The sequence below is a fragment of the Trachurus trachurus genome, assembly GCF_905171665.1.
Source record: "Trachurus trachurus genome assembly, chromosome: 16".
NCBI classification, from domain to species: Eukaryota; Metazoa; Chordata; class Actinopteri; order Carangiformes; family Carangidae; genus Trachurus; species Trachurus trachurus.
This window is the reverse complement of record NC_139902.1, coordinates 4,721,116-4,746,234: the sequence shown is the minus strand read 5'-3', so window position 1 is coordinate 4,746,234 and position 25,119 is coordinate 4,721,116. Positions and strand designations below refer to the sequence as shown.

Below are 25,119 nucleotides of genomic sequence, written 5' to 3'. Positions count from 1 at the left end.
ACCTCTCTTTGTTTTGATTGATAAAAAATTGAGGCAATTTTTGAGAACCCGAACAAGTAACTCGTTCTCAAGACCAAATAGAGGCGGCCAGGTGATTTTTTTTTCTCCCTCAAATGATGACTAATATGTTGTTTTCCAACACATGTAATCACCCCATTTTACCACCCCTGAATACGCAGGCTCGGACGTAATGAAAGTGTTTATACACAAACCATAAAGTACACTTTACCATTTCAGACTCAACAGCAGCAAGTGCAGCTGCCTTTGGAAACTAATAAAAACAAATGCAATTTTTACCAAAAAAAGGAAATGAAGTGTTTAAGTTGTGCTGAAGACGGTGAGTACATATACTGTGGCGACCAACTGGGAGGTTTGGGAGTTTGTAATTCTTGTCAAATAATTGAAAACAGTTCAGGAAGAGGCCGAACGTCATGAGTGTGTGGCCGTGTTGTTGTGTACCGATGAAGTCCAGGATCCAGCCCACGGTGCCGTCCCCTCCGCACGCCAACACCCTGAAGTCAGGGACGTCTCTGAAGAAGTTCAGCCTGGAACACACACGAACCCATCTCCACGTCACTGCTACACAAACTGTACTGTTTTATACTATGTACATCAACAACTGCTACCCAACGGTTTCTGTCCCTTTAAAACCACAGATTCAAGCTGTTTGATTCTCTCCTAAATTCAAAGAGTTAAAGTCAGATGTTATTTTACTGTAACTTTAATGTTATTTTAACGTGTCTACTAACTTGCTTTCTGTTTTATTTAGCATAGACATCACTGCTACATACCAAAATGCCCCACCAAATACTCATTGATTGATCGACTCATCATAATAAAGTATCCAGATTATTTTTAATGCTGAGTCCCACTCTACTCTCTGTTGTAGCAGAAATCAACTCGAGAACAGTTTGAAAATGCAAACTCACAAAACTGCCCAAGATGCAAAACCAAAGAAGGAACACTGATGTACATGTTCTGGCAATGTGATAAATCAAATATAGTTTCTGGAACATGATTCATTTATTCACAAAGTCAGTTTTAAAACTAGAATTTCACTAATCTCCATGTGTTTATCTATTAAACGATATTAGACATAAAGAAATGCTGACTGTTGATCATCGTAACATATTTTGCCAAGTAATTTCTATAATGAATGTTTCTGGGTCATACAGTATATCTCCTTTAGAAAAAACACTTGAAAAGTTTAATCAGGGTTATTTATTCCATGACCTCTGCTATCTATTATACTGTATATACTCAACTGGAGAAACATGATTCATGAGTACATCTAACTTGTCACTGTTCATGTATTTATTTTTGGTGTCCTTGTTTTGTTTTTTGTCTGTTTGTCTGTGTTGTGTGTGTGTATAGGACGATGAAGGACTGAGGTAGGTGTGGAGTATATTTACACATCTGTCAATGAAAACTGCATAAAAAATAAAGAGTTTGAGAAAATGTAATTTTTGTTGATGTTTTTTCCCCCTTATAAATCAAACTGCCAGAGGAAAATCGAGATTTTTTTCTTCTGATAAATGGTTAGTGCAATTAGAGCTTTACAATATTTGCCACATGCACACACTCGTACAGTGAAGCAGCATCTATCAGGAGTGATGTAGGTTCAGTTGCATGACACTTCAACAGGCAGACTGGAGGAGTGGGAATCAAACCAGCGACCAGAAATGCAAATAAAGCATCAAACATGGAAATATTTAATGTGTTTTATAAACACATGGCTGTGTTATTACTGTTCCTGAACAAATGGATAAATTACCCACAACCCCCTGCAACCCCCCACAGAACATGAGGCAAAAGACTGGCAGTAATTTTGAAGGTTGAATTTTTGTCTATTCTTACTCAACCCCTAAACATAAGCCATTATAAATGAAGCTGCATTTTAGGTTCATTTTGCCGCCTCATGCTAAAAGCCCTCATGGTAGAAAAACATTATTTCCATTCTCTTCTGAAGAAATCATCTAAGCATGTCAGATTTTTAAAATGTGAGTGGACGAGCAACTTTTGATAAAGTATGGGAGCTGGTTTTAAAATACCAATAATAGGACTTGAGAGAGGTCAGTGTTAGGCTACAATATGAACCACTTCCTAAGACGACTCTATGATGATACTGGCTGTAAGTAGTTCCTATTTCCTGTCATATGTTATTCATTTCATCTGTTGTCAGATACACAACTTCTTTTTTAGTTCTTGCTGCTGTCGGCGTAGAAATCTGTCAAATTGTTATTTTCAATTTATTTAAATGTTCGATGTTGCTGCCGTGTTTTATTTTTCTTTTCATATTTTTTACTTTTTACTTTATCTTTGTCAAAAAACTTGTAAAGCTGTGATTTCTTTGTTAGTAACATGTATTCTATCCAATGTGCACATTGCAATAAAAAGAATATTAACAACATGATGATGATGTTACTTTCAAATATCTCTGGTTGTCTGAACAACAAGAGAAGTGTTGCTAAGTGACCACATAAAGCAGCGTATTTTTGATGCTGCTGACACAACGCAACACACAACACCACTGCAAACCCCCTCCAACCCCGCAAAGTAACACATGTGGCATTGACAATTATTCATTCAGTGAGCTAGCCTGCCTGTTGGAGGGTTAATCGGATCATGACAGGCAATGTTCAGTCCGACTTCTTCCGTTCCTTCACAATAACAAAGCCCTAACTGAATGAGCCGGCCTCCGGGCCTCGCATGGCGGCTAAATGATTCGCTCAATTACTCTCCAACTGGGACCGCAAACCGCATTAGACGCAAAACAGACAGCCGCGAACATGAAAGGCAACTTTGGGGATATTTAAATACCAAGAAACAAACACTTCATTTGCCGTAATCGCATTAGCGGGGCCGGCTAATTGACACTGCAAGGCCGAGGCAGGCCGAGCAGTGTCCGACGGTGACCGTTCACCTCGCTAATGTGCGCTGCAGTGTGTACACTTGACAAAATATTAACGAGGTTACAGCGGGGAGAGGTCATCTGGAATGTTCTCAGCTCCGAGGAGAAGCTCTGGGTTTGGCTCCAGACAAGGGGCTGGTGGTGGTGGTGGGTGGGGGGGCAGGTGATGCTTCAGGCCACGTGCAGCGGTGGAAGGAACAGGGGAGGAGAAAAACACAACACAACAAGGTCATCCTCCCAAAAAACTTGGGAGCTGCGTGTGCACAGTGTGTGACATGAAGGCTGTGCCAGCTCCTCGCACTCCAAACCTGGTGGAGGTTTTTTTATTTTTTATTTTATTTTGCATCCTGCGTGTGCCGCCGTGTATTTATTTTTTATAAAGGCACACAGATTCTGTTTTCAGATCTAATCAGAGCCAAACAAGGTGGCAGCACGGCGCCGAGGCATTCCTGTGTCATTTAAGCGCCGCTGGACGCAAACCGGCAAAGTGAAGGAGCCTGATGCATGTAAATGATCCATTCATTTTCTTAATCACAGATGTGAACCATAGGAAACCTGACGCCGGCCCCCGCCGCCCGCGGCCTACAGCCGCCGTGAGCTGCTCGTCTGTATGCGCGATCACACGTGCTATGGCGGAGAGAGTCACCCCTCTGTGTCTCCGTTCACATACAGACTTTATGCATATGGAGCCGCCGCCGCTGCTGCCGGGCTGCAGCATGAGGCGGTCGTCTCCAGGGCTGGTTATGAGGGAGCTCACCTCATTTGTGTCTGTGCTGCGTGAGGGAGCTGAGTGGAGGCTCTAATGCTACAGGCCTCTCCTGCATGTGATGCTGGTTATTACAGCAGAGCCACAACACCAAACAGCAGCATGTTGGTAAACACAGGCCTTTATTAAAAAAGAGAAGAATGAGCTGGGACTTTGTCTTCCCTTGTTTTTCTGTCTTCATGTTGACAACAATTAATGTTAATTAATTATCAAAATGACTGACATCAAGTTTAAAGGCCACTTGTTGTCAGCAGAACTTATTGTGCATACATTAAATCAAAGTCAGAGGATTTTTCATCTTGACATATAAACTTGAAGCAGAAGTAAGCGGAATGTTTGTGTTAATATAAGTCTTAAATAGTTATATCTTCCGACAGCAATCACTTATATAGAGTGTTTGGTCTGAAACACGGGTCTGTCAGTCACTCTGCTCTGCTGTAAGCCGAGGAGAAAACTTTCCTTGTATCCTACAACCTTTATCCAATGAGGAGAGAGAACAGCATAAAGGGGCGGTCCTTTCTGTGGTGCAGCCAAGGGATGCGCGTGAATGTGGTGACGTAGGGACGAGGGCGGGGCCTGCTAACTCCATCGGCTGACAAAAAGTTAGCCAAAACGACCGTTGCTTACTTCTGCTTTAAAGGTGTTAGCTACCTTTAAGCTCAGTTTAATTCTTCCCGGCCAGTAGGTGTCGCACTCACACTTGCCAGCTCTCACTCCAACCTTCAACTGTAGCCTACTTGTTGCCTGGTACGCTGGAGTGGCTAGTAGCTAAAGCTAAGCTAAGCTAACGCTAACCGTATTTAACAAGTAGCAGCTCTGGTGTTGACAGCCAACTCAAAATATATCTGAATCATTTCACACTAACTCACCTGCAGACAAACCTGCAGCATCACTCCTGCACCAGAAACATTACAGTAGTACCGGCTGACCGTTAATTAGCATTAGCACCATGCCATTTTCTCCACAGAGCTATCACGATCTGGTCCCTGAGCTCTGCCTTATCAACATACTAATGCTGCTGGCGCAGAGACTATGCGCAGAGATCATTTCATGCCGATGTTGCCAACGTAACCAGATGTAAATATATATTTTGGACCCGTCAAAATTTATAAAACAATTATTTATATACTACAAAAAACAAATTCAGTAAAATTAATACTTTTATTCTGCGCCCCTCTAGACGTTCTGTGAATGTATTATTTTTGAAAAATGTAGGCTATCGTTTTGATGAAAAAGTTGTAGATAACCTTTAAAAAAGAGAGCGGTGGAACTGTATAAAACTGTTTTGTGGTTAATTTTTTCACTATCTTCAGTGTTTTAAGATACTAAAATGTTGTAATTGACATTTCTTCTACAGACAAAACTGACTAAAACTTGTGTACAGCATGTCTCTGTAAAGAGCTGTATTGAAAAGATTTATCTTTTCATTTGCTCTCATTTATCATTAGGCAGCTGTAATTAGACATGATCACAGAAGATAAGGGCTGAAGACTGGCAGCAATTTTGAAGGTAAAAATCTTGGTCTATTCTTACTCAACCCTAAACATAAGCCATTGTAAATGTAGCTGTTTCAGAGATTATCATCATCCACTGCCTTTTATGTTCATTTGCAGCCTCATGCTAAAAGAAAAACTTACTTTTCATTCTGCTCTGAAGAAATCTTCTAAACATTTAAGTTTTTTTCAGGTGACTGGTGTTACTTACTTGTGATGTATTACATGAGTATTAAAAAAGTGAATGCACATCAGGGCCCACGTTTATCAACCCTCTAAGAATTACATTTGAGAAAGCTCTAAACAGCCACAAAAGACGTTTATCAGGCAACTGACAGCATCACAATGATCACATGACTAATCAGATAGAGAACTTACCATGGATCTGCCATATTGTTCATTGTTCTAAAAATAAAATTACAAACTTTTCTCTTTCATGTCACGTTGATTTCCCACTTGTATTTATGTGAAATCACTGACGTTTCAAGTGACATAAATGAACATAATTCTGGATGAAACACGAAGAAAATGTCTGAAATAGAAACTTTAGTCTAGTTGGTCAGAAAACTAAACAGAAAGCGACTGCAGGCTTTACTGATGTTGTTAAATGGATCAATAAAGTCATTCTGAGTGACACTGCTTCAGCTCCTTCATGACCAGTGGATTTTCGATGATCGCTCACTTCTGTCTAACTGTCTCTCGTGAATTCAAGAGTGTATTAAAATTGAAATAGGTTTGATAAACAGCTTTTAACCTGAGGTTTGGTAAACACAGGCCCAGCTCAGCAACACATTGGGATCATGTTTCAGGAAGGAGACCTACATACCCTGGCATGGGCCCGTTCTTGGCCAGGTTGTACACTTGTCTCGGGTTCAGAAGATACTGGAACTTCCTGAAAATCCTGCAGATGTGAAGAAGCAAACAAAGCACACGTCAGAAAACCTCGTCAACACAAACACCTGACTCAGACTTGACACATTTGGGGCCGGAGGAGGGCGTGGATTCGCTGTTAGGTTTTCGCCCTTAAAAACGCCGATGGGTGTCCAATCAGAGAGTGTGACGGCGCAGTGGACAGGGCAGCAGGGGGGGGGTGGGGGGGGGGGGGGGTGGGACATACCCAAAGTCCCCTAGAGGAGAAAACCATTAGAAAGACTAATTCATTTTAATTTCAATTTCATTATATCAACTGGCTGAAGTCATATTTTGATCTCATAATTTAAACAAATGAGGGCCGGGGCGTAATAAGGAGTGAATGAATATGTTTCAGTAATAACCCAATTAGCCCTGGGTTAAAGAAGGGGGACCAGGCAGAGATGTGACAGTGAGGAGGGTGTCTGAGGGGAGGGGAGGGGGGGGGGGGGGGGGGGGGGGGGGGGGGTGTATGAGCTGGTGGCAGAGGCGGCCGGCGCGTTAGGTAAATGTTATTGTGTTTTTATTTGACTAAGTAAGCCTAAAGCGCTTGGCAGCCAGAGGCCGGGCCGTGCTGCCCCCCACCACCCCCACACCCCTACTCCCCCTCTGTGTCTGAGGCGCGGGGGCTTCACGGTGCCTCTTGTAGCGTGTTGAGACAGATTGTGTGCTTACCTCTCGCCCTGCTTCCCCCCGCTCTTCGGATTGACAAACACTAGCAGAGGATGAGTGCCCTCTATTGTTGTGATCTGAATGGGAAGATGTCAAAACAAACCGTTGGTGTCGGGAGACCGCAGGATGCTTCACAGGAATTCACTTTCAAGCCATATCCCTCAGACGGTAGACGTACAGCGCTGACAAGCCGGTGCCAGTCATCTGATGCTGCTTCACACTGGAAGTCTTTCCTGTTACCTGGCTAAGCCGAGGTGAGCGCTCACCGTTCCTCTGAGACCGACCTCAAGCTTCTGATAATTAACGGATGTTTAACCCACATTAACTTTAAGCCGATCTCGATAAATATTACACAGCTGCACTATTAGATGGTAAAATAAACAAACAATCAATTGAGAATAAAAAGGACCAGTGCGTCTGCTCGCTGCCTAGTCACACCACGTCACCGCCATCGATTGAACCTGAAATGTGGGTCGAGCTGAAAACAAGCGGATGTTTCATCGACAGCAGAGAGGTCACAACCCGACTGACACAGCCACAGAGGTTTGGAAACACTTCATAAAAAACTAATCCTAGAAGCTACAGTTAGCTTAGCCTGGCATTTCAGCCCTGGCACACCTTGAAAATCTGCACCTGAACAAGTTGCAAAGAAGATCATGCACAGGAATGTAGATTTGACTTATTCCCATGGAAAAACAGGAAAAAACAGGGTCAACTTTGCCTCTTTCCCACCCTGTCTGTGTCCCACTCATTCTTATTGAAGACACAAACCAAGAGACAAATGTGAAGTTTCACTTTAAAAAAGGCTGAGGCGTAATTTCCTCAAACAACAGCAGTTGTTTATCAAATGTTACTAAAATAGGAGTAAACAGTGCATTTGCAGCATCTATTTTCAGTAGCAGATGAATACAGAGATGATGCTCCTTATTGCTTTTACATAAATTGTTGGTTTTGGTGTCTCCATGAGATTCATTGACAATAATACAAAAAACTTCAGAATATAACACAAATTAATGAATAATAAAATCTAGTTTTCAGCCATAATTTAGTCGATATAAAGGTTTTTATGGAGTGTGTGATGGTATAGATGATAGTACAGTACATGCAGTACAGTAAAGCAGTCCATCTATCTCAGAGCCAATCAATACTCTCAACCTGATCACTCATGATTCATAATTTAGTCCTAATCATTATCCGTCTCTTTCCTAACTGGCGCTTCAGTTTGTCTGGTGTGACGTGAGGCAGGAGAGAAGCGGCGGTGAAGCTGTGGACGGACGGCGGTGAAGCTGTGGTGCCGGAGGCCGAGCTCTCACACACACACACACACACACACACACGCCACATAAACACAGCGATGCAGCAGCCCCCGGTCTGAATTGCCCTTCCTGCAGTTAGTCTGCAACAACTCGCCCCGTGCTCACCCTGACACAGATGAAGCGCTTAACTCCCCCTGTCTGCTATCCCAGCAGGCCGAGGGTGAATTAATGAGCTCCCTGTCCAGTCCGGAGTGATCCATTACTTCCTGTAATTATAAATAATAATCTTGATTATTACGCTGGTTAGCCAGCAAGAGGCAGAGATGGATGTGCCTGGGATATGATTCATCATATTTCTCTCGCAGCCACGCGCAGACGAGCAGTCGCGGCGGACGGCGGCGGGTTTCCATCGCCGGCGTCCTGGGCTGACAGATATTAGAGAGGATCAGGCCGGACTGGGCTCTGCTCTGTGATACTGATTAGCAGCAGGGCCTGCAGACTCCCATCATGCCCCCCCCCCAACCCTCCAACACCCACTGAGGAGGCTCAGTTCAAACCATGACACTGGGCCATGAACACAGGTTTGATGCCTGGATATTCATCTGCAGCTGCTGCACAGACACTGGATTTCTTTTCCTGATTGAATTGCATTTAATTTTTATTAGTTTTAGATTTCAATATTAAATTATAAAATTGAGTTAATTGCTCTTAATTCCTTGCACCCAGCTTTGTGACGGAGGGAGATCATGTCTCTGCTCTTCAGTGTCACATCAGCTGAGTCGCTCCCTGGCGTTTTAGAATCTTTGATTTTTACTCCTAATATTCTACATTTTGTTTTATTTTTCAGTATTGTATTACTCTAAGTGATTGTATCTTCTGTTTCAGGCTTTAAAAGAAAATAAAGTTTCTTATTTATTTGGCTTCATGTTGAAGTTGTGAGCCTATTTTTTTTTAATAACGGTGCTTTTTAAGCAAATGCACAAATGAAGAACAACGGCTGCACGATTCACAGAAGACGTCATGTTGCAGTTATATGAGCAGATACTGTGACAGAGATTTCAGTGTGAACGGTCATTTTTACTCTTTTGTCTAGAAGATTTAATTGACGTTGTGATTTTTGTCGAGTCTTGTACCACTTTGTCACTTCACATCTTGACAGTCTGATTTGTTGTTGTCCTGGGCGTCTCCGTAACAACACAACACTTATGGTGCTGACAATGCACACCGATGTTGTGGCACATTTTACCTTTATCAGAAAAACAACAACTGCAGCTTCTGCTATTTGTTAATTACACTTGGCTTGTGATCTTGGAAAGACTTAACCACCTGGTTATCTGACATCAAAATAAGCTTCAATTACTGAAACATTTCAGATACAGTGAGTTCACTGAATAAAAACATTTAGATGGAACAAATAGATCAATCAGACAGACTGCAATAGACAAGCCAGCACTGTATAGTATCTCCACTGTGGGGAAACTACAGCTGGTTCCAGACAGTGATTCTACCTGCAGTCCTTGGCCGTCCACGGTGACGGAGTTGGCTCTCTGCATCTTCCCTCGGCCCGACTGGCTGGACCGGGAGTCTTTCCTCAGTGTTGACTGTCTTTCCTGGGGGTCAAAGGTCAAACAATGATGTCGTTAGATCATACATTAATGATGTTTCATTCTGAAAAGGAGATTTTCACTATAAAGAAAATGTTACTAATTTAAGAAAATTAATTTAAATCTATCTTTTACTTTATTTTATAACCATACAAGTTGCCAATAAGCATCTTAATTGGGCATGTTCTGTTGTTTGTAGTGCATTTATTGTTGCAACCACAACTCTGAGCTTTTTTTAAATGAATTCAGAACTCTCCAACAGGATTTGTTTCCTGACAGCACAAGGAGAACTACACCTCATGCTGGAAAATACATTTATTTGGACTGTAATTTACCAGTAATTCACTGATCCATATATGATGGTCCAATTTACAGGGAAAGTTTTGAGCTTTTAGATTTAGATTTTTTTGAAGAACTGATTGGTTTGCATAGAATTTGCAGGACAAGACAAATGCAGAATAAATGAAATTAAAAAAGGATCCAAAAACGTTCTCCCTCAGTGGACGTTTGGACTTTGACTTGTGACCTCAGTGTCTCTAAAATCCCTTTTGTCCATGTCTGACCAACTTTCACCACAGAAGTTGAAAAAGATTACCAGAACAACGGGGCAGATTGAGTTGGGGGGCAGGATGTGATCCTTCAGGGGTCCGCAGTCACACTCGGGTTTCACGTGGGAGGCACACTTGTTATGGAGCTGGAGGAGGTGGCAGCCGTTATTAACAGCCACATAACTTCAGCGTCAATAACAGGACATGTTAAAGTCAACATTTTCACCTATACGCTCCGGATTTTCTTTGCATTACACGTGCCACTGCCTGTTTTTATTTTCTATTAACTTGCAACCACAGACATTTGTTTGCTGGGTGTAAATTGGTGGGATGACTTGTGAGGTATCAGAGGTGCAAAAACGAAACCCTAAAGAAGAAGAAGCAGTGGGAATATAATGAGGAGGTGGCTGCCTCTCCTCGGGTGGCGGCTTACCGTGATTTGACACCACACACAGTGGAGCCCAGTCAGGCCCTGGTAACACTTAATGGTTTTGTGACACTTGTCACACTTGGTGGGGCAGTTGCCTTCCACCCAGAAATGATGCATTACCTGCGGAGAGAGGCAGAGACGGCATACAGGGAGGGAGAGAAGTGAGAAAAGAAACATGGTGCAGAAAAACAAGCTACATACAAAGGCACAAGTGACACAACAATTAAAGAAAGCAAGAGGGAAAGAAAACAAGCACAATTTAAAGAAAGGAAGGAGAAAGAAGAGAGGTATCTGGGTATCTGTGTCTTTAAACCAGGCTTATCCTGGTGATTAGCAATGCTTAGTGGCAGATTGAGTTGTTTTAATTCCATTAGAGGAAGAGAAGCCCTCATCCTAAGCTCCATGGAGCATCGCTGATCCAGGCGTGCCGGCTGGTAAACACTTCAATTGGACGCACCTCTGTGTTTTTCTTGGACTTGACATAGGTTTTGATGCAAGACAGCGGAGCGCGAGCCACGCAGCGCTCGTGGACTGTGTACTTGCAGACTGGAGCAGGAAAGAAAAAAAAACAAAAAACGATGCATTTTAAAAAGGGAACACAGAGTAGAGGAGGGGAAAAAACACACTGTTCATACAGTTATAAGTGACATACACAAGGGTTTGCGTAATGTGTTTGTGAAAGCTCTACTGAAGGCGGCTTGTTGCCAATATTTTTGTGAAAAGCAGCTTCTGTGTGCGAGGTGTAGAGGTGGCTGCTTTATGGGGAAAAGACAAAGTGGTAATTGGAGCTGAAACAAGAGAAGTGTTTATACTTTCAGAAATACAAAAAAAAACAAAAAACTAAACCAAGGCTTGTATGGAGTGTGTGTCGTGGAGTGGCCTTTCCATTCACATTCGGCTAATTACATATTTATTTCAGGCTCAGGTGAAACATGAGATATGACTTGTTTTTATATGAATCTGATCACACGCTAACATCCGTCTGGTTGTGTGTAGACAGACGACGCGGCCCCGCTATGCTGTGCTGTGTTACTGTATCTGTCTGCGCAAATCAATGCATCTGTCGAAACCCTTGATACCAGAGTGAAAGACTCACATGAGCAGCAGAGTCCCTGCTTCCCCAGTCCAATTAGCATGTTGAGACACAGGTTACAGTAGGCTGGCTTGTTGAAGTGTTTCAGCCTCCACACATGTTGCCCGTCGTCTTTCACGTTCTGCAGAGACAGAAAGAGATCAGGTGATTAACTGTTTGAATCAATACTAATTAGCTGATTGACTGATTGCATCCTTTTATATTCTGGTGGGAGAATCCTGAGCTAATCATCTGATTTATTTGTCATTTATCATATTGGTTGTCTCATGGTTTATTTTATTTTTCTTTAAATATTAACATTTTTCTTTTTCTTTTTATGTTTCTAAACGTCCATCCTGTTGGTCCACATGCTGTAGAGACACAGAGCAGGTCCCTCTGTCCTCCCTTTGCTGTAATATTCATTCATAAAAAATTGACATCTCGTAGTAGGGGGTTTCTTCTCAATCTGGTCAAACGGTTCCATCTAGTGGATAGACTGTGAACTGCAGACAGAGCTCTGGGGTTAGTTACACAGCAGCAGCAGCAGGGATCCTCATGTCCCCAGGAAAACCACTGAGCAGTGTGTTAAGATGTGGGATCATTTATGACCTGCAGAAAATGTTGAAATAATGATGATGTTTGTCAAATAGTGTATATTCACTTATTTAGTAGAGTAGTGTGGCCTAGAGAGGGAAAACTCAACAGCTCATCTCACATTCACACATACAATTTTCATAATAAATATTACAATATTATGTTATTATTGGTTAAATATGGTAAATCAATAATTAATGCCAGGATTCTCAGAGTTTTGGCTCATCACTGGTTGAGTATGTCCTTTCAAAATAAAGGTAAAAATGCCAAAAGAATAACTTCTTTATACAACTTTAAAATATTATACAAGTTCTCAGTGTAGCTGACAGTAACTTACAGTATGATAAGCTCTATGAGAAAAAAGTGTGACCTTGACTGGGGCCATCATCCTCAAGCAATTGATAGAATAAATAAGTAATAATAAAACAAGTTGCAAGGATGCCAGAAAAAAAACACCCTCAGCTTTTTAGCTGGTGGACTGAAAACAGTGTGGAACCATTATTCATGTAATTTTTTTCTTTTTTACATAAGCTTTGACTGACACATGTTCCCTTCAGGTTTTTTGTCTTATTTTAGTAGGAACACACCAGACCTGGGAAACTGTGTTTCGTTCCTATCATGCAACGTGGAATGACAATGAAACTAGTCTGAGTCTGAACAAGTAGAGCTAATGCATGCAACATGATAACACATTAAAGGGATACTTCACCCAAAATCAATAATTCACCAATTTTCTACTCACCGTCATGCCAAGGAAGGGTTTGGAGAACTTTCTAAGTAAACAAAACGCTTTTGGAGTTCCAGGGGGGGTCCGGCTGGCAACGGATTTTCATATAATGGCGGCAGATAGGGCTCACTTTTGAATCGTTCAAAACACACACTATGAAACATCCAGATACCTCCATACTGCAAGTTTTTCTTCCGTGATCATACATCCAATGGTTTACAACGACGAACGAACATCACGCAGCAAATCTCGCGCATGTGCACAAGCATCAACAGAGCCACTGGGAGCTACTGCTACAACAAGGCAGTAGACAGAGATCAAATTCATTTTTTCCGAACAACTTTTTCATGTTGCAGCTTCAGGACACTTGGGTCAGTACGGACGAGCAGTATGGAGGTATTTGCATGTTTCATAGTGTGTGTTTTGGACAATTCAAAAGTGAACTATATCTGCCACCATTATATGGAAAAAGAAAAAGAAGAAAGGCCAGCAGCACTCGTGTCGTGTGTTAAGTGCCAACGCAGTTTGCAATAAAAAACAATGAGAAGGACACGAGTTCTGCTGGCCTTTCTTCTTTTTCTTTAAGTGCAACTTTTGGCCGTGCACCTCTTCAGTTTGTTCCTGAAAGTTTTTTGGAGTGTGCGTGTTTTTCTTTGTTTTGAACCATTACGTATATGGAAATCCGTTGCCAGCCCCCTGGAACTCCAAAAGTGTTTTGATAACTCCAAAAGTTCTCCAAACCCTTCCTTGGCATGACAGTGAGTAGAAAATTAGTGAAGTATCCCTTTAAACTAAGACAGTGTAGATATTACACAGCTGCATCTCAATAAATTAGAATGGAAAAGTTCATTTATTTCACTGGTTCAATTCAAATAGTGAAACTCATATATATATATATATATATATATATATATATATATATATATATATATATATATATATATACTGTATATATATATACACACTGTATATACACTGTATATATTCATTACACACAGACTGAAATATTTTATGTCTATTTCTTTTAATTACAATGATTATGGCTTACAGTACCTTTAATGAAAACCCCAAGAATTAGAATATAGTGAAAAAGTTTACCATTGTAACCTAATGATGTCACACTCCAATCAGCTAATTAACTCCAAACACCTGCTAAGGTTTCCTTCAGTAGCTGCACTATCACGGGGCAGACTGCTGACCTGACAGCACCTGTAGCTACCTGCTTAACAATCAGCATGTTAACACTGTCACTATTAGCCTGTTAGCTGGCTAGTGATAGCATTTCCCTCATAGCCTCAGAGATGTACTAGTATGGCTATAGACTCCTTCAAGTGTGTAGTTTCATGGCTTCACTCACCTGCAGACACCACATTCTGACACATGTACAACTAATAACACAATCTGAGAGTGTACAATGATCCCAGGTATTAGATGGATGACAAAGACACAGCAGTGTTTGTGCCAGTCTTGTCAGTTAGTGAGTCCACTGAGGAGACACCGGTCACTCACCGTCTCCAGGCCCAGCAGCACCAGCAGCGGGATGGTTGTCATGCCGCCCTGGATCCACTCCTCCAGTGACACGGTGCCGTCATGGTCGTAGTCGATCTCCTGCATCATTTCCTGCAGGATCTGCAAACGGAGCAAAATCAAAAGAGATCTCACCACGAGGCCCACAGAGTCTCTTTACTGGAGCTTTTGATCACATCACATGATCATCATCTGCAGGTGGAGTTTGTCTGACTCTCAAGCAGCTGTAGGTGTTCAATTTCCCACATTACAAAACATAAATTGACTGTTTTCTCACCAGGTATTTGCAAAGTTAGTTTTGAACTTTGAATCTAAAATGAACTTAGTTTCAATCATTGTGAGACAAGTCGTTATCCCATGAAAATATAAATATTTTCAACCATGGAGGCCCAAAAATGACACAGGATATAAACAAAAATATACGCATGAGTGATCAATCCAAATTTAAATGAAAGTATAAGACAAAATTTATAAGATTTTATAAGATTTAAGATTTATACTGTAGATAATGTAAATTAACAATATTGTATTGTTTCTGCATCAATACAAAAATGTGGTAGAAATAAAAAGAAAATGAGTAACTAATAAATAATCGCTCTGCCTATTTATTGCCAATGAATTTATTTATCATCTTTTTTAAACAAAAATTGCATTCATTTATCTCTTTTTAATTTATCATGCTCGTCTTTTTATTCCTCATTTGTTTCCTGTGTCACTTTCAGGTCAATAACCTGCTAGGAAAAACAAAAATTGTCATTTCATGTAAAAATTGTAGCATTAAACATTTTTCCAGCCTTCTTGTAAAGGAGATGTGGGTCGAAATATTGGTTTAAAAATGATTCACTGAGCTCTCAGAAAGCTGAAGAAGTGTCTGCTAACTAATCTATCTAAAGTTCCATTTCACAGTATCTGAAATTCATAATATCACAGTTTTTCTTTTCTTATTCCATCAGATGTGTGGTTCTTACTGGTTTCAGCTCGGTCACGTCCCACTCCAGGTACTCGGCAACATGCATCATCTGGGAGATAATGTGCTCCAGCTCCTGCGGCGAGACCACAGACAGTCATTACACAGGCAGGAAAATACTGTATTTACCTTTCTGTATATTGCAGCCTTACAAGTCCATGTCACTAACTGGCTTTGGCCTGAATAGACGGATAAACAGCGAGTAATAGCAGGTTGGGGAATGTCATTCTTCTGCACAGAAGAGTCGTACGGAGGAAAACAAAAGCAGCGTGGGAAGAGCTGCGGAGCTGATGGTTTAATTACAATGGTTGCTTTTTTTTGGGTGTGGGGGGGGGGCAGAGAGGAGAGCGGTGAGGGGAGACATTATTATGTAGTGGCAGACTGAATCTCTAATGCTCAGTATCAGGGAGATACTATAGATACTACAGTAGAAAGTGACTAAATATCCTGAATTTCCTCTAAAACAATCTGGGGTCACGCTGAATCACAGGTTTTTTCTATCACTTTGATGCAGTTTACACATCAGAAACATCACTTCTCATCACCTCTGCAAAAGCCTCCACAACAATTACAAACTTTCTACATGGTCAATAAATAAATTAATAAATGAATAAAATTTGACGTGCAAGTTGGACTTTTATTTTGAAAAAAATGTATTTTGACCATAGACTGTATATAAAAGATTTTGACTGGCATGCGTCAGATACATGCAGCAGTCTAGCACTGTTGCCATGGTAACCGTCATTTGATTGTTCACGTCGTGTTGATGTTTGGTGATGCGGAAACATCTCGTGTTGTGGGTTTTTCTATTTTTTTTTGTAGTTTTATATTTTCTGTTACTTTTGTACATGCAGCTGTCACAGTCCTCAGTTCCTTATTGATGTGCTCTGTAATGCACTTTGCACATGAAACTATGTGTATTTATGTCGAAAAAAGATAACGATAAAGATAAAGATAACTTACTTTCAGTTTTGAAAAATAAATTATCTTGGATTTAATCCTACAAAAGTCACGACTTAATGATCATGGGAGAATGTGGGTCCCAGAGTGAGACCAGTTGAGAACCCTGTGATTAAACCTTTTATCAGTCATCATCATCATTTTTGGAGAAAAAAAATAACCAATCACAGTATTCTGTTCAAACACTGGACTGGTGTTTACTGTTCTGGGTACATTTCATCCCTGAGCAAATCACTGTACTGTCACCTTACTGTATAGAGTTGTGAAGTCTGTGGAGAACCAAAGAGATTCAGATTTAGAAGATGGTTTATCCAAAGAATCACTATCATGAAAGCTGTGTTTTATTTTATGTCAACGTTTCATTTTAAGATAGATTTATTGGGTGATATTTTCAAAGCAGTGCCTTATTTTGGAACAGATTACAGTACTGTAAGTTGCACGTTTGCGTGTGCGATGTTTGTGTATGTGTGAAAAAAACTGCATTTGTACATGAACAGGAGACTGCACATTGCTAGTGCTCTGTCTACAGTAACAGAGGGAAGTAAAGATTGGAATAATTACATTATTGAAAAATATGCAGTCAAACCTACAAAATAAGTTACAGTACATTCACACCACATGCAGGGTGTACACCCATCAGCACTAACATCAACACCGGTGACTGGTTTTATAGTTGTGCTGCTTTAATATCTCTGGCCTGTTCATTCTGAATCATGGTCAATTTGATTTCAAACTATTATCTGTAGTTTCTAGTTATTTTTGCATCCTAACATGGTTCAATCAGAATCAGATTTGTTGGCTAAGTATACGGCATACATGCAAGGAATTTGATGTTGCTCTCTGATGGTCAGACATTAAATGAGTAATTTAGGACAAAATCCAACTCCTCTGTCCTAAGTCAGAATATAGTGACAGTTCCAGCAAATATGACTGAATAATTGTTACCAACTGAACCTTTAAATATATGAATGTGGTATGAATGATTGTACAACTAAAAAAAAAGTCAAAGAAAAAAAACTACACATATCAGCATCAACAACATTAAAAACCAGTCACCTGTTTTAATGTTATGGCTGATGTGTCTGTCTCACTCATATCCACCATAAACAAACTGTTTTCATGAGTTGACAAATGAAAAATACATCAACACTATGATAAACCTTCTTTAGTGGTGGATTAACTTAGTATTTGTTCAATACAGTTCAAATAAATACAATGAGAAATGCTGAAGAAGTGCATGTAGAGTAGTGATAGTGATGTTTGTGATATGTCAGCTGCATCAGAGTGCTGCTGTGTGTCCTCTCTGCCTCTCTCAGCCAGCACTGGGTGGGAGATGACTAATAACTGGATACATTACAGAACCCCCTCCACCCACCCCACCCCGGTCCCCGGCCTCCCAACCCTTTAATTCCAACACCCCACTCCCTCCTACGCACTTTCTATACATACACATCCACACTGGTGCCCTTTCATTCATAAATACGCCCATGCCCCACCTTCTTCCTCTTCATGCGTTGCCCTCTTTTATTCTGTCTTTTCTCTCTGTCACCCATTCATGGACATGAACCATATGAACTGTATGTTTTGTATCATTCACACATTAAGTGCTCTGACTGAAAGAGACAGAGGTGGGTGTAGAGCAGCAGCAGAGTGCTTACAAATATGAAACTAATTACTAGTACGCGTTATTGTTGTCATTGTGGAGCCAATTGTATTCTTTTATATAAAGTTATACATTTTTAAAAATATATTTGGGTACTATTATTTGGCATTGGGTAACTGAATATTTTATGTTCTACTTGATACTAACTACTGTCTAATTAATGTGAAGTGCAATATTCCCTCTGATCCACAGTTAGTAAAGTAACAGCTTCACATGACGTAGCACTGTTTTCATGTCACTGTCACGTTTCTTCATCACCACTATTGATAAGGTCGATTGACAATATGATTACAATATTGTGCAGTGCAATATTGTTTCTCATTTACAAGCTCATTTCAGCCCAATCCCATTTCTTTTTCAAATGTATATATTGTCTATATATAGTCTGTTTTTCCTTGTCTCCCTAAACACATACTTTGGTTCTTCCTTTCTTCCTTTCTTTCTTTCTTTCTTTCTTTCTTTCTTTCTTTCTTTCTTTCTTTCTTTCTTTCTTTCTTTCTTTCTTTCTTTCTTTCTTTCTTTCTATTCATGTTCCTTTTTTCTACCTGTATGCCTTTGCCATTTATCTCTCATTAAGGAAATTTAAAATTAAGTCTTATCCCATCTCATCAATGGAAATAGTCAATGTAATCAAATCAGTGTTTAAATCATGGGCACACAGCTGAGACAATGAGTTCATTCACTGATTAAGTGGAAACTAGTCAGAAATTCTGGTGCTTTATTCATCATTTTAATACTTTCCAAATGGAAATATGAACTAGGGTTTTGTTTCTCTTTGTTTATAATGTTCATAGTGTTTTTGGTATTCTATTTATTGCCTTTAGTATTTCTATTTATTCTAAACTTATATTTCGATGCATAGAAATATGCAAGGACAGTAAAGTCTCTCTCTCTCATGACAAACAAACTAAATATCCTATGGTTTGAGGATGTTGGTCTGACTTTGTCTCTGTTTTCTGTCATCTTGTAATACAAACAATGAACTGAGTAATCAGCAGATACATTGACCGTGGAAATACTTGTGAGGAGGAATATTTACCGAGCTGTCCAAAGACCCGTTTCCGTCTGTGTCATAGAGACGAAACATAACTGTGGAGACAAAAACAAAACACAGTGTGAGCACCCTGCATCTCTCTCTCTCTCTCTCTCTCTCTGTCTCTCTCCTCGACCTTTTCTCTGTGTGAATGTCACCGTGCACTTCACCGCCTGCAGACACAAAGCCAAACCTCCACCATCGTAGTCGTGCACATATGAATGCCGCAACTTTAAGCATCCTCCAATTACCAAAGCGTCACCATGGAAACAGGCAACAGCCTATCGCAGCCATGACGTGGGAGCTGCTGTCCGGCGTCATGACGTTGTGTATGCATCTGAACGCAACAGAGTCGTGACAGCAGCAGCAGCAGCAGCAGCATGACCTGGCTGCAGATCATTTCCATACTAAAGGCTATACTTAGACCTCCACCTCCACCTCCACCAGAGCGCGGTGGAGGTGCAGCAGAGAGCGGCCGCTGACATCATAAGGAGCTGACGTCAGACGGCGGTCCGTCAGGCCACTAACGAGGAGCTAATTGCCAGTTTCCTGAGAGACTGTGACCTTTTCAGGCAAAGGAGTGATGGGGGAAGTGATGCAGGCGTCTGCTGTTGGATGGAGGTTGGTGGTGCTATACGAGGAGGTGATTGCGGTCACCCAAAGAGGCACCAGAGAGGCAATAAAGTGTAAAATATGATGAGAGTTGTTGTTGACCTACAAATAAGCTCAACAGCAACGTCTCTGTGAAGGAAAAACTCTTTCGAAAAACTCCAAACCCACACAGGGTACAGACCTGTTCTGACAGGGAGGAATAAAGTTGTACTGAACTGAACTGAACTGAACTGAACTGATCTGATGTGTTTATGAATTTTAATGAGCCAAAATCTGAAAGTTGTTCCAGTCAAAATCAGTGCTTTGCTTTGCTGCAGAGTTTGTGTTGGTTAATTCCCTGCATTCAACACCATGGGTTTTACTTGCTACAATTAAAACTGAAAATGAACTGGGGTTGTGTTATATTCAGCTGGTTGAACACATTATTGTTATTATTAAGGTTAAATAGTACAACATATTTATAAAAAGAAAAAAAGGCAGTGTGAAGACCAGAGGTACTCAAAATCTGGTTTAAGAATTTTGAACTTAAATTAAATTGCAAATAAGCAACAAACGCTTTAGCTGACTATACATAATTAATCAACTGTTGATCAAATATCAATGCTAGATTTTATAGATTTTGTTGCATTGTAAACTTTCCCTGTTTAAGCTGTTTCCTCTTGTTTTCATGGGATTTCTCCTTTTATTCTCAACAGTTTCTTCCTAACTCCTTTGCTCTACTCAGTCTCACAACCTTTAACTTTTTGTGTTGCTTTACAAACTTATGTAATCAATATCATTAATAAAAAGTTTACTTAACACCAATAACTAACACATAACACCACAGCTTTGTTGAAATATTATCAAACACTGCCACATCATCCCCAAATGATGATTTTACTTCAGGGAAGCTTTAAGTGAATATATGAAGTCAGAGGAGTCTTTTTTTGTTTTTGTTTTTACATATCATTTATAAGAATTTTATTTCTCATAAATTCTACAAAACCTTATGTTTGAAGACTTCTCTTGAAGGCAGCTTGAACCAGATTCAAGATAACAGAAAGTATTCACAGTATTTGACTCCTCTGTCAGCTGTTCTCTCTGTTTCAGATTAAGATCAATGTTTGAGTGAATTTGGAACAACATCATTAGTGCAGGCCGTCTTTTCAGTGCACAACTGGCTTGTTTCTGACTAACACAGGATGTGCTTGAATCTTTTCAGCACTTCTCAAACACGCCAGCAGATGGAGCCATCTGCTACGGAAACAGAGTCAGTGTGGACAGAGGAGAGAGAGGCAGGGTGCAGGAAGACACCATCCACAGTTAAATCCATGGTGTGCTCCCACACACAAACAGAGGCCCCATCATCTGAATTATTTAGTCATCTCTGCTGCACTTAATGAGAGCAACTCCGCTCAATAATTCAGCAGCTGGATGAGAATTACAGCAACACAGAAAAAAAAACTCCAATGGTCAATTAAGCGGTGTAACCTTGTGAATAAATGATGCGCTAAACGCAATTAAGAGATGTGGGAAGATGTGTCAGTAAACTGCAAACACGAGGCGTTAAACATCCCATCGCAGAAGATTTATGAGATTTGCGATGAAGATTATCACCAAAGAAAACGAGTAACAGAGTAGAAATAGAGAAGAAAGTAGATTTCATTTGATATAGAATTAAGAGTTTTGGTTCCAAATGGAAAACACATAAAAGATAATAAGTAAGATGTGGTTTCAATTATTATTTTCACCAGAGGGAAAGAGCAACAAAAGAAAAAAAAGACAAAGAGAGAGAGAGAGGCCCAGTAAATATTTGGATGCAAATAAATGTTAATACCACAGTTCAAATCAGCCCGAAGACGTGTACGTTGTGTACCATCTGTGCTTATTTACAGTAATAACATCATGTCACATTAACAGAATTTTGTTTCAATGAGCATTTATGAGGAAATGGAGAGAGAAACGCGCATCCCTTGGCTGCACACACAGCCCTTCATGCCGTTCTCTCTCCTCATTGGATAACACTTGTATCCCACAAGGAAAATTTTCTCCTCGGGTTACAGCAGAGCAGAGTGACGGAGAGACTCGTGTTTAGGCTGAAATACTTCATGTAAGTGATTGCTGACGGAAAATAGGACTATTTAGGACTTATATTAACAAAAACATTCCACTGATATCTGCTTTGAGTCAACAGAGACAATGAATTACTAAAATTAATTGATCTGATTCATTTTTCATACGTGCTTTTATTCCTCTGGTGCTCCAGAACTTTTCTTTCTGTGGCAAAGAGGAAATTTCGACAGGAGCGTTTTTTTTTACAGTTTTGTGAGACTTTGGGAGATGTAATTCACAGGCACAGGTTTTTTTTTTTTTCATTTTTCAGCTCAGCACCTGGAAAAATACTTGATTTTTTTTTTTTTCTTCTTCACACAGGCTGTTTCATTCATTTGCGGCAACAGCGGCAGATTCAAAGGCTTTAGGAACAAATAGGGGAGCTATAAAAGCGGATTATAAGTTTAACATGAAGGTGGTCATTGTGAATATTCAGCAGTCACATCAGCATTAGCCACACCTCATAGGCTACAGTATATAAAAGGTACATTTTGTTAGCTACAACAGATGTTGCATGCTATAACCAGGGCCAAGGGAAATACTTACATCTGATTGGTTGGATTGTTAACACTGCAGATCAGGACACGTCAAATTAAGTTGAGCTACTGTTCTAGAGGTTTCTGTCGACTAACTTTGCTACTCAGACCCAGCAGGGCAAGAAATCATGAGTCTGAAAACCTGTTTCCACCCACTGAGGTTTAACTCAACCTGTGACACTTGGGGGGGGGGGGTTGTACACTGATCCAGGATCAGGACTTCACTCACTGTCTGCACATTTACACAAGAATTAAAGGTATATTGTGTAAGAATTACTCCCATCCAGCGTTGTGGTTGTATATCGCAAGCAACTCAATCGTATTTTTCATGCTGCATTCACGTGAAATTGGGCAGACGGCAGACAGACGACAGCCGCTGCACGTAACGGCATAAACAAGCCTCTATGTAAACAAGTGATCCATCAGCACGAGGCAAAACAATACACGTGACAATATGTTGTCATGGCGATGTGGTATTGTTTACCTGACCCACGTTTTACCGGCTTTCTCTCGACTTCTGTGACTAAAATGACATCTGGTTTGTCACCGACGGCCGTCTGCCCGACTGCAGTGAATGCAGCATCAGTGTAACGCTCCATTCCTCCTCACTGCGTTACCGCGGTGACTTTTCACAGACGCCACCTCCACCTGAGCCGACAGCTCCGGTGTCTCCGCTGAGTTTCCGTGGTTTCCTACCGTCACGCTGCCACTGAACGTAAAAACATGGCGACACCACATGTCAGCCAGCACCGAGCTTACCCGCTCCATGTAGATATGAATGATATGAACGGCTCATTCAGAGCTGAAAGGAACCCTTCACTTTGTTGATGGGGGGGATTACTGATTAATGAAAAACATACTTTTGAACCAAATAATCGATTTTCGTGAATGGATAACAGGAGAAGTTACACTATGTCCCTTTAAACAGTCAGGTGACACTCACACTCCAGCTTGTCCTCGGGACGCCCGCCCTCCAGCAACGACAGGTAACACACGATGTCCTTCAGCTGCACCGCGTCCAGGGGCCGGGGCGGCGTGGGCGTGGGCGTCTTCAGAGGGGTCGAGCTGCCTTTGATCAGCTTCAGCCCTGGAGAGAGAGCAAAGGTCAATCAATCAATCAGTGCCGGGTGGTGTCCGGTTGGCCGGGCAGATGGTTCAGTTTGAGCCCCATCAAAGCCTTTGCTCTCATCTGGAGCCGAATTAAACATTAATAACAGGACGGTTGGGCCTTATCTCCCTGGGTTTAATGGTTCAGGGTGAAGAGCACTACATGGTGTTAAGTCATTAACACTCTCTCCAGTCAGCTGATAACTGTGTTATGGCTGGTCATCAGCAGTCAAGTCAAGTGAAGTGTTCTGCCCGCATGAAGGGCCTTCAGCGGGCGGCACTGCTACGTAAAGGATTGTGTTTTTCACACTTGTGACAGTGTGACAGACACTAAGACAGTCTCTGCTCAAAACAAATACTTCTATATATAGAATAATATGGTAGTGTTGTAGTACTCAGCGGTCCTGGTCTCGAGACCGGTCTTGAAACCACATTTTCAATCGTCTCGGAATCAACCACAATTTTACTCGGTCTTGGTCGAGCTGGACTCTGCAATGACATCTTTTCTTATTTTATTTTTTTTTTTTATGTTAATGTCTCCATCACATTGAGTCACTGAGTACACATCAGACAGATCCCTGAGATCATCAAGTAAAGGTCTACTCACTATTCCAAGAATACACTCAAACTCAGCTCATGGTGCCTTTAGTCATTATGGTCCTACTCTTTGGAATTCCCTACCTCACGAACTCAGGTCTGCTACAACAGTATCTTCTTTTAAAAGCAGACTAAAAACATTTATTTTTTCACAAGCTTTTAGTTTTTAATTGTTTTTTTTTAATTTGCAATATTTCCCTCTATCCTAACAAGTTTTAATTGTTTTTAATTTGCAACATTTTCTTCTTATTGTTTTTTATACGTATTTTACGAGCTATGTAATGTTGTGCTTTGTTTTGTTTTTGTGAAAGCACATTGAGCTTGCGCTTGTCGCATGAAATGTGCTATATAAAGTAAAAAGACCCAAACAAATTCTACCTTTGTGTGACTGACGAACTATGCAGCGCCCGTTTTCTAGCAACAAAGATCTTTGTATGATGAGGTTTTTAGGTTTTATAAGATGACTAACCGGCTACATTTGAAGAGACCTTTGACATTGGACAGTAATGACAATGACGCTGTGACACAATCACGCAACCCGGCCTCAAACGCAATGTCCAAATGGAGGGATGCCTCTCCTCGGTAGCAAATGTTATCACAGGAAAATATGATAGGTATAGAAGAAGTAAATAAAGAACAATAAAAAGATTCAGAAACGGACGACAATGTAAAAATGAAATGTAAACAGTAAAGCTGTATATTTACTCTGTATACACACATAGCAATAATAATAGTAACACATTTAATTTGTATAGTGCCTTTCATGAGACCCAAGATCTCTTTGCAAGAACAACAACAACAACAACAACAAAATAAAAACAAACAGCAAAAACACGGACAAGCGAAGCCTGAAAGAACAAGTGTCTTTTCAGCATTATTTAAACAAATGATAACATCTGAACAATTAGGCTACCAGGTGTAGATCTCACAGATCAGGAAAGGCCAGTCTAAATGCCTAAGGCCACATGTGCATTTTCACAAATGTGCATTGTAGCAGGTTTAGACCAATTATATTAAAGGCCCTGTCGCACACAGTAGCCTAGG

The 25,119-nt window shown here is 40.7% G+C and overlaps 1 protein-coding gene across 2 annotated transcripts in view; it reads right to left on the bottom strand.

The window, feature by feature from the left end:
- dgkb (diacylglycerol kinase, beta) overlaps positions 1–25,119 on the bottom strand; it is a gene marked incomplete at both ends in the record, with an annotated part of 102,972 nt that overhangs the window by 65,064 nt on the left and 12,789 nt on the right. For both annotated transcript variants that reach the window (XM_083989783.1, XM_083989784.1), the window contains 12 exons: positions 460–545; positions 5,997–6,071; positions 6,755–6,828; positions 9,516–9,617; positions 10,207–10,305; positions 10,593–10,709; positions 11,047–11,135; positions 11,686–11,803; positions 14,492–14,611; positions 15,478–15,552; positions 19,139–19,188; positions 23,315–23,458. In XM_083989783.1, coding sequence (XP_083845909.1) covers positions 460–545; positions 5,997–6,071; positions 6,755–6,828; positions 9,516–9,617; positions 10,207–10,305; positions 10,593–10,709; positions 11,047–11,135; positions 11,686–11,803; positions 14,492–14,611; positions 15,478–15,552; positions 19,139–19,188; positions 23,315–23,458 — 1,149 coding nt within the window. The remainder of the gene's footprint in view (positions 1–459; positions 546–5,996; positions 6,072–6,754; positions 6,829–9,515; positions 9,618–10,206; positions 10,306–10,592; positions 10,710–11,046; positions 11,136–11,685; positions 11,804–14,491; positions 14,612–15,477; positions 15,553–19,138; positions 19,189–23,314; positions 23,459–25,119) is intronic.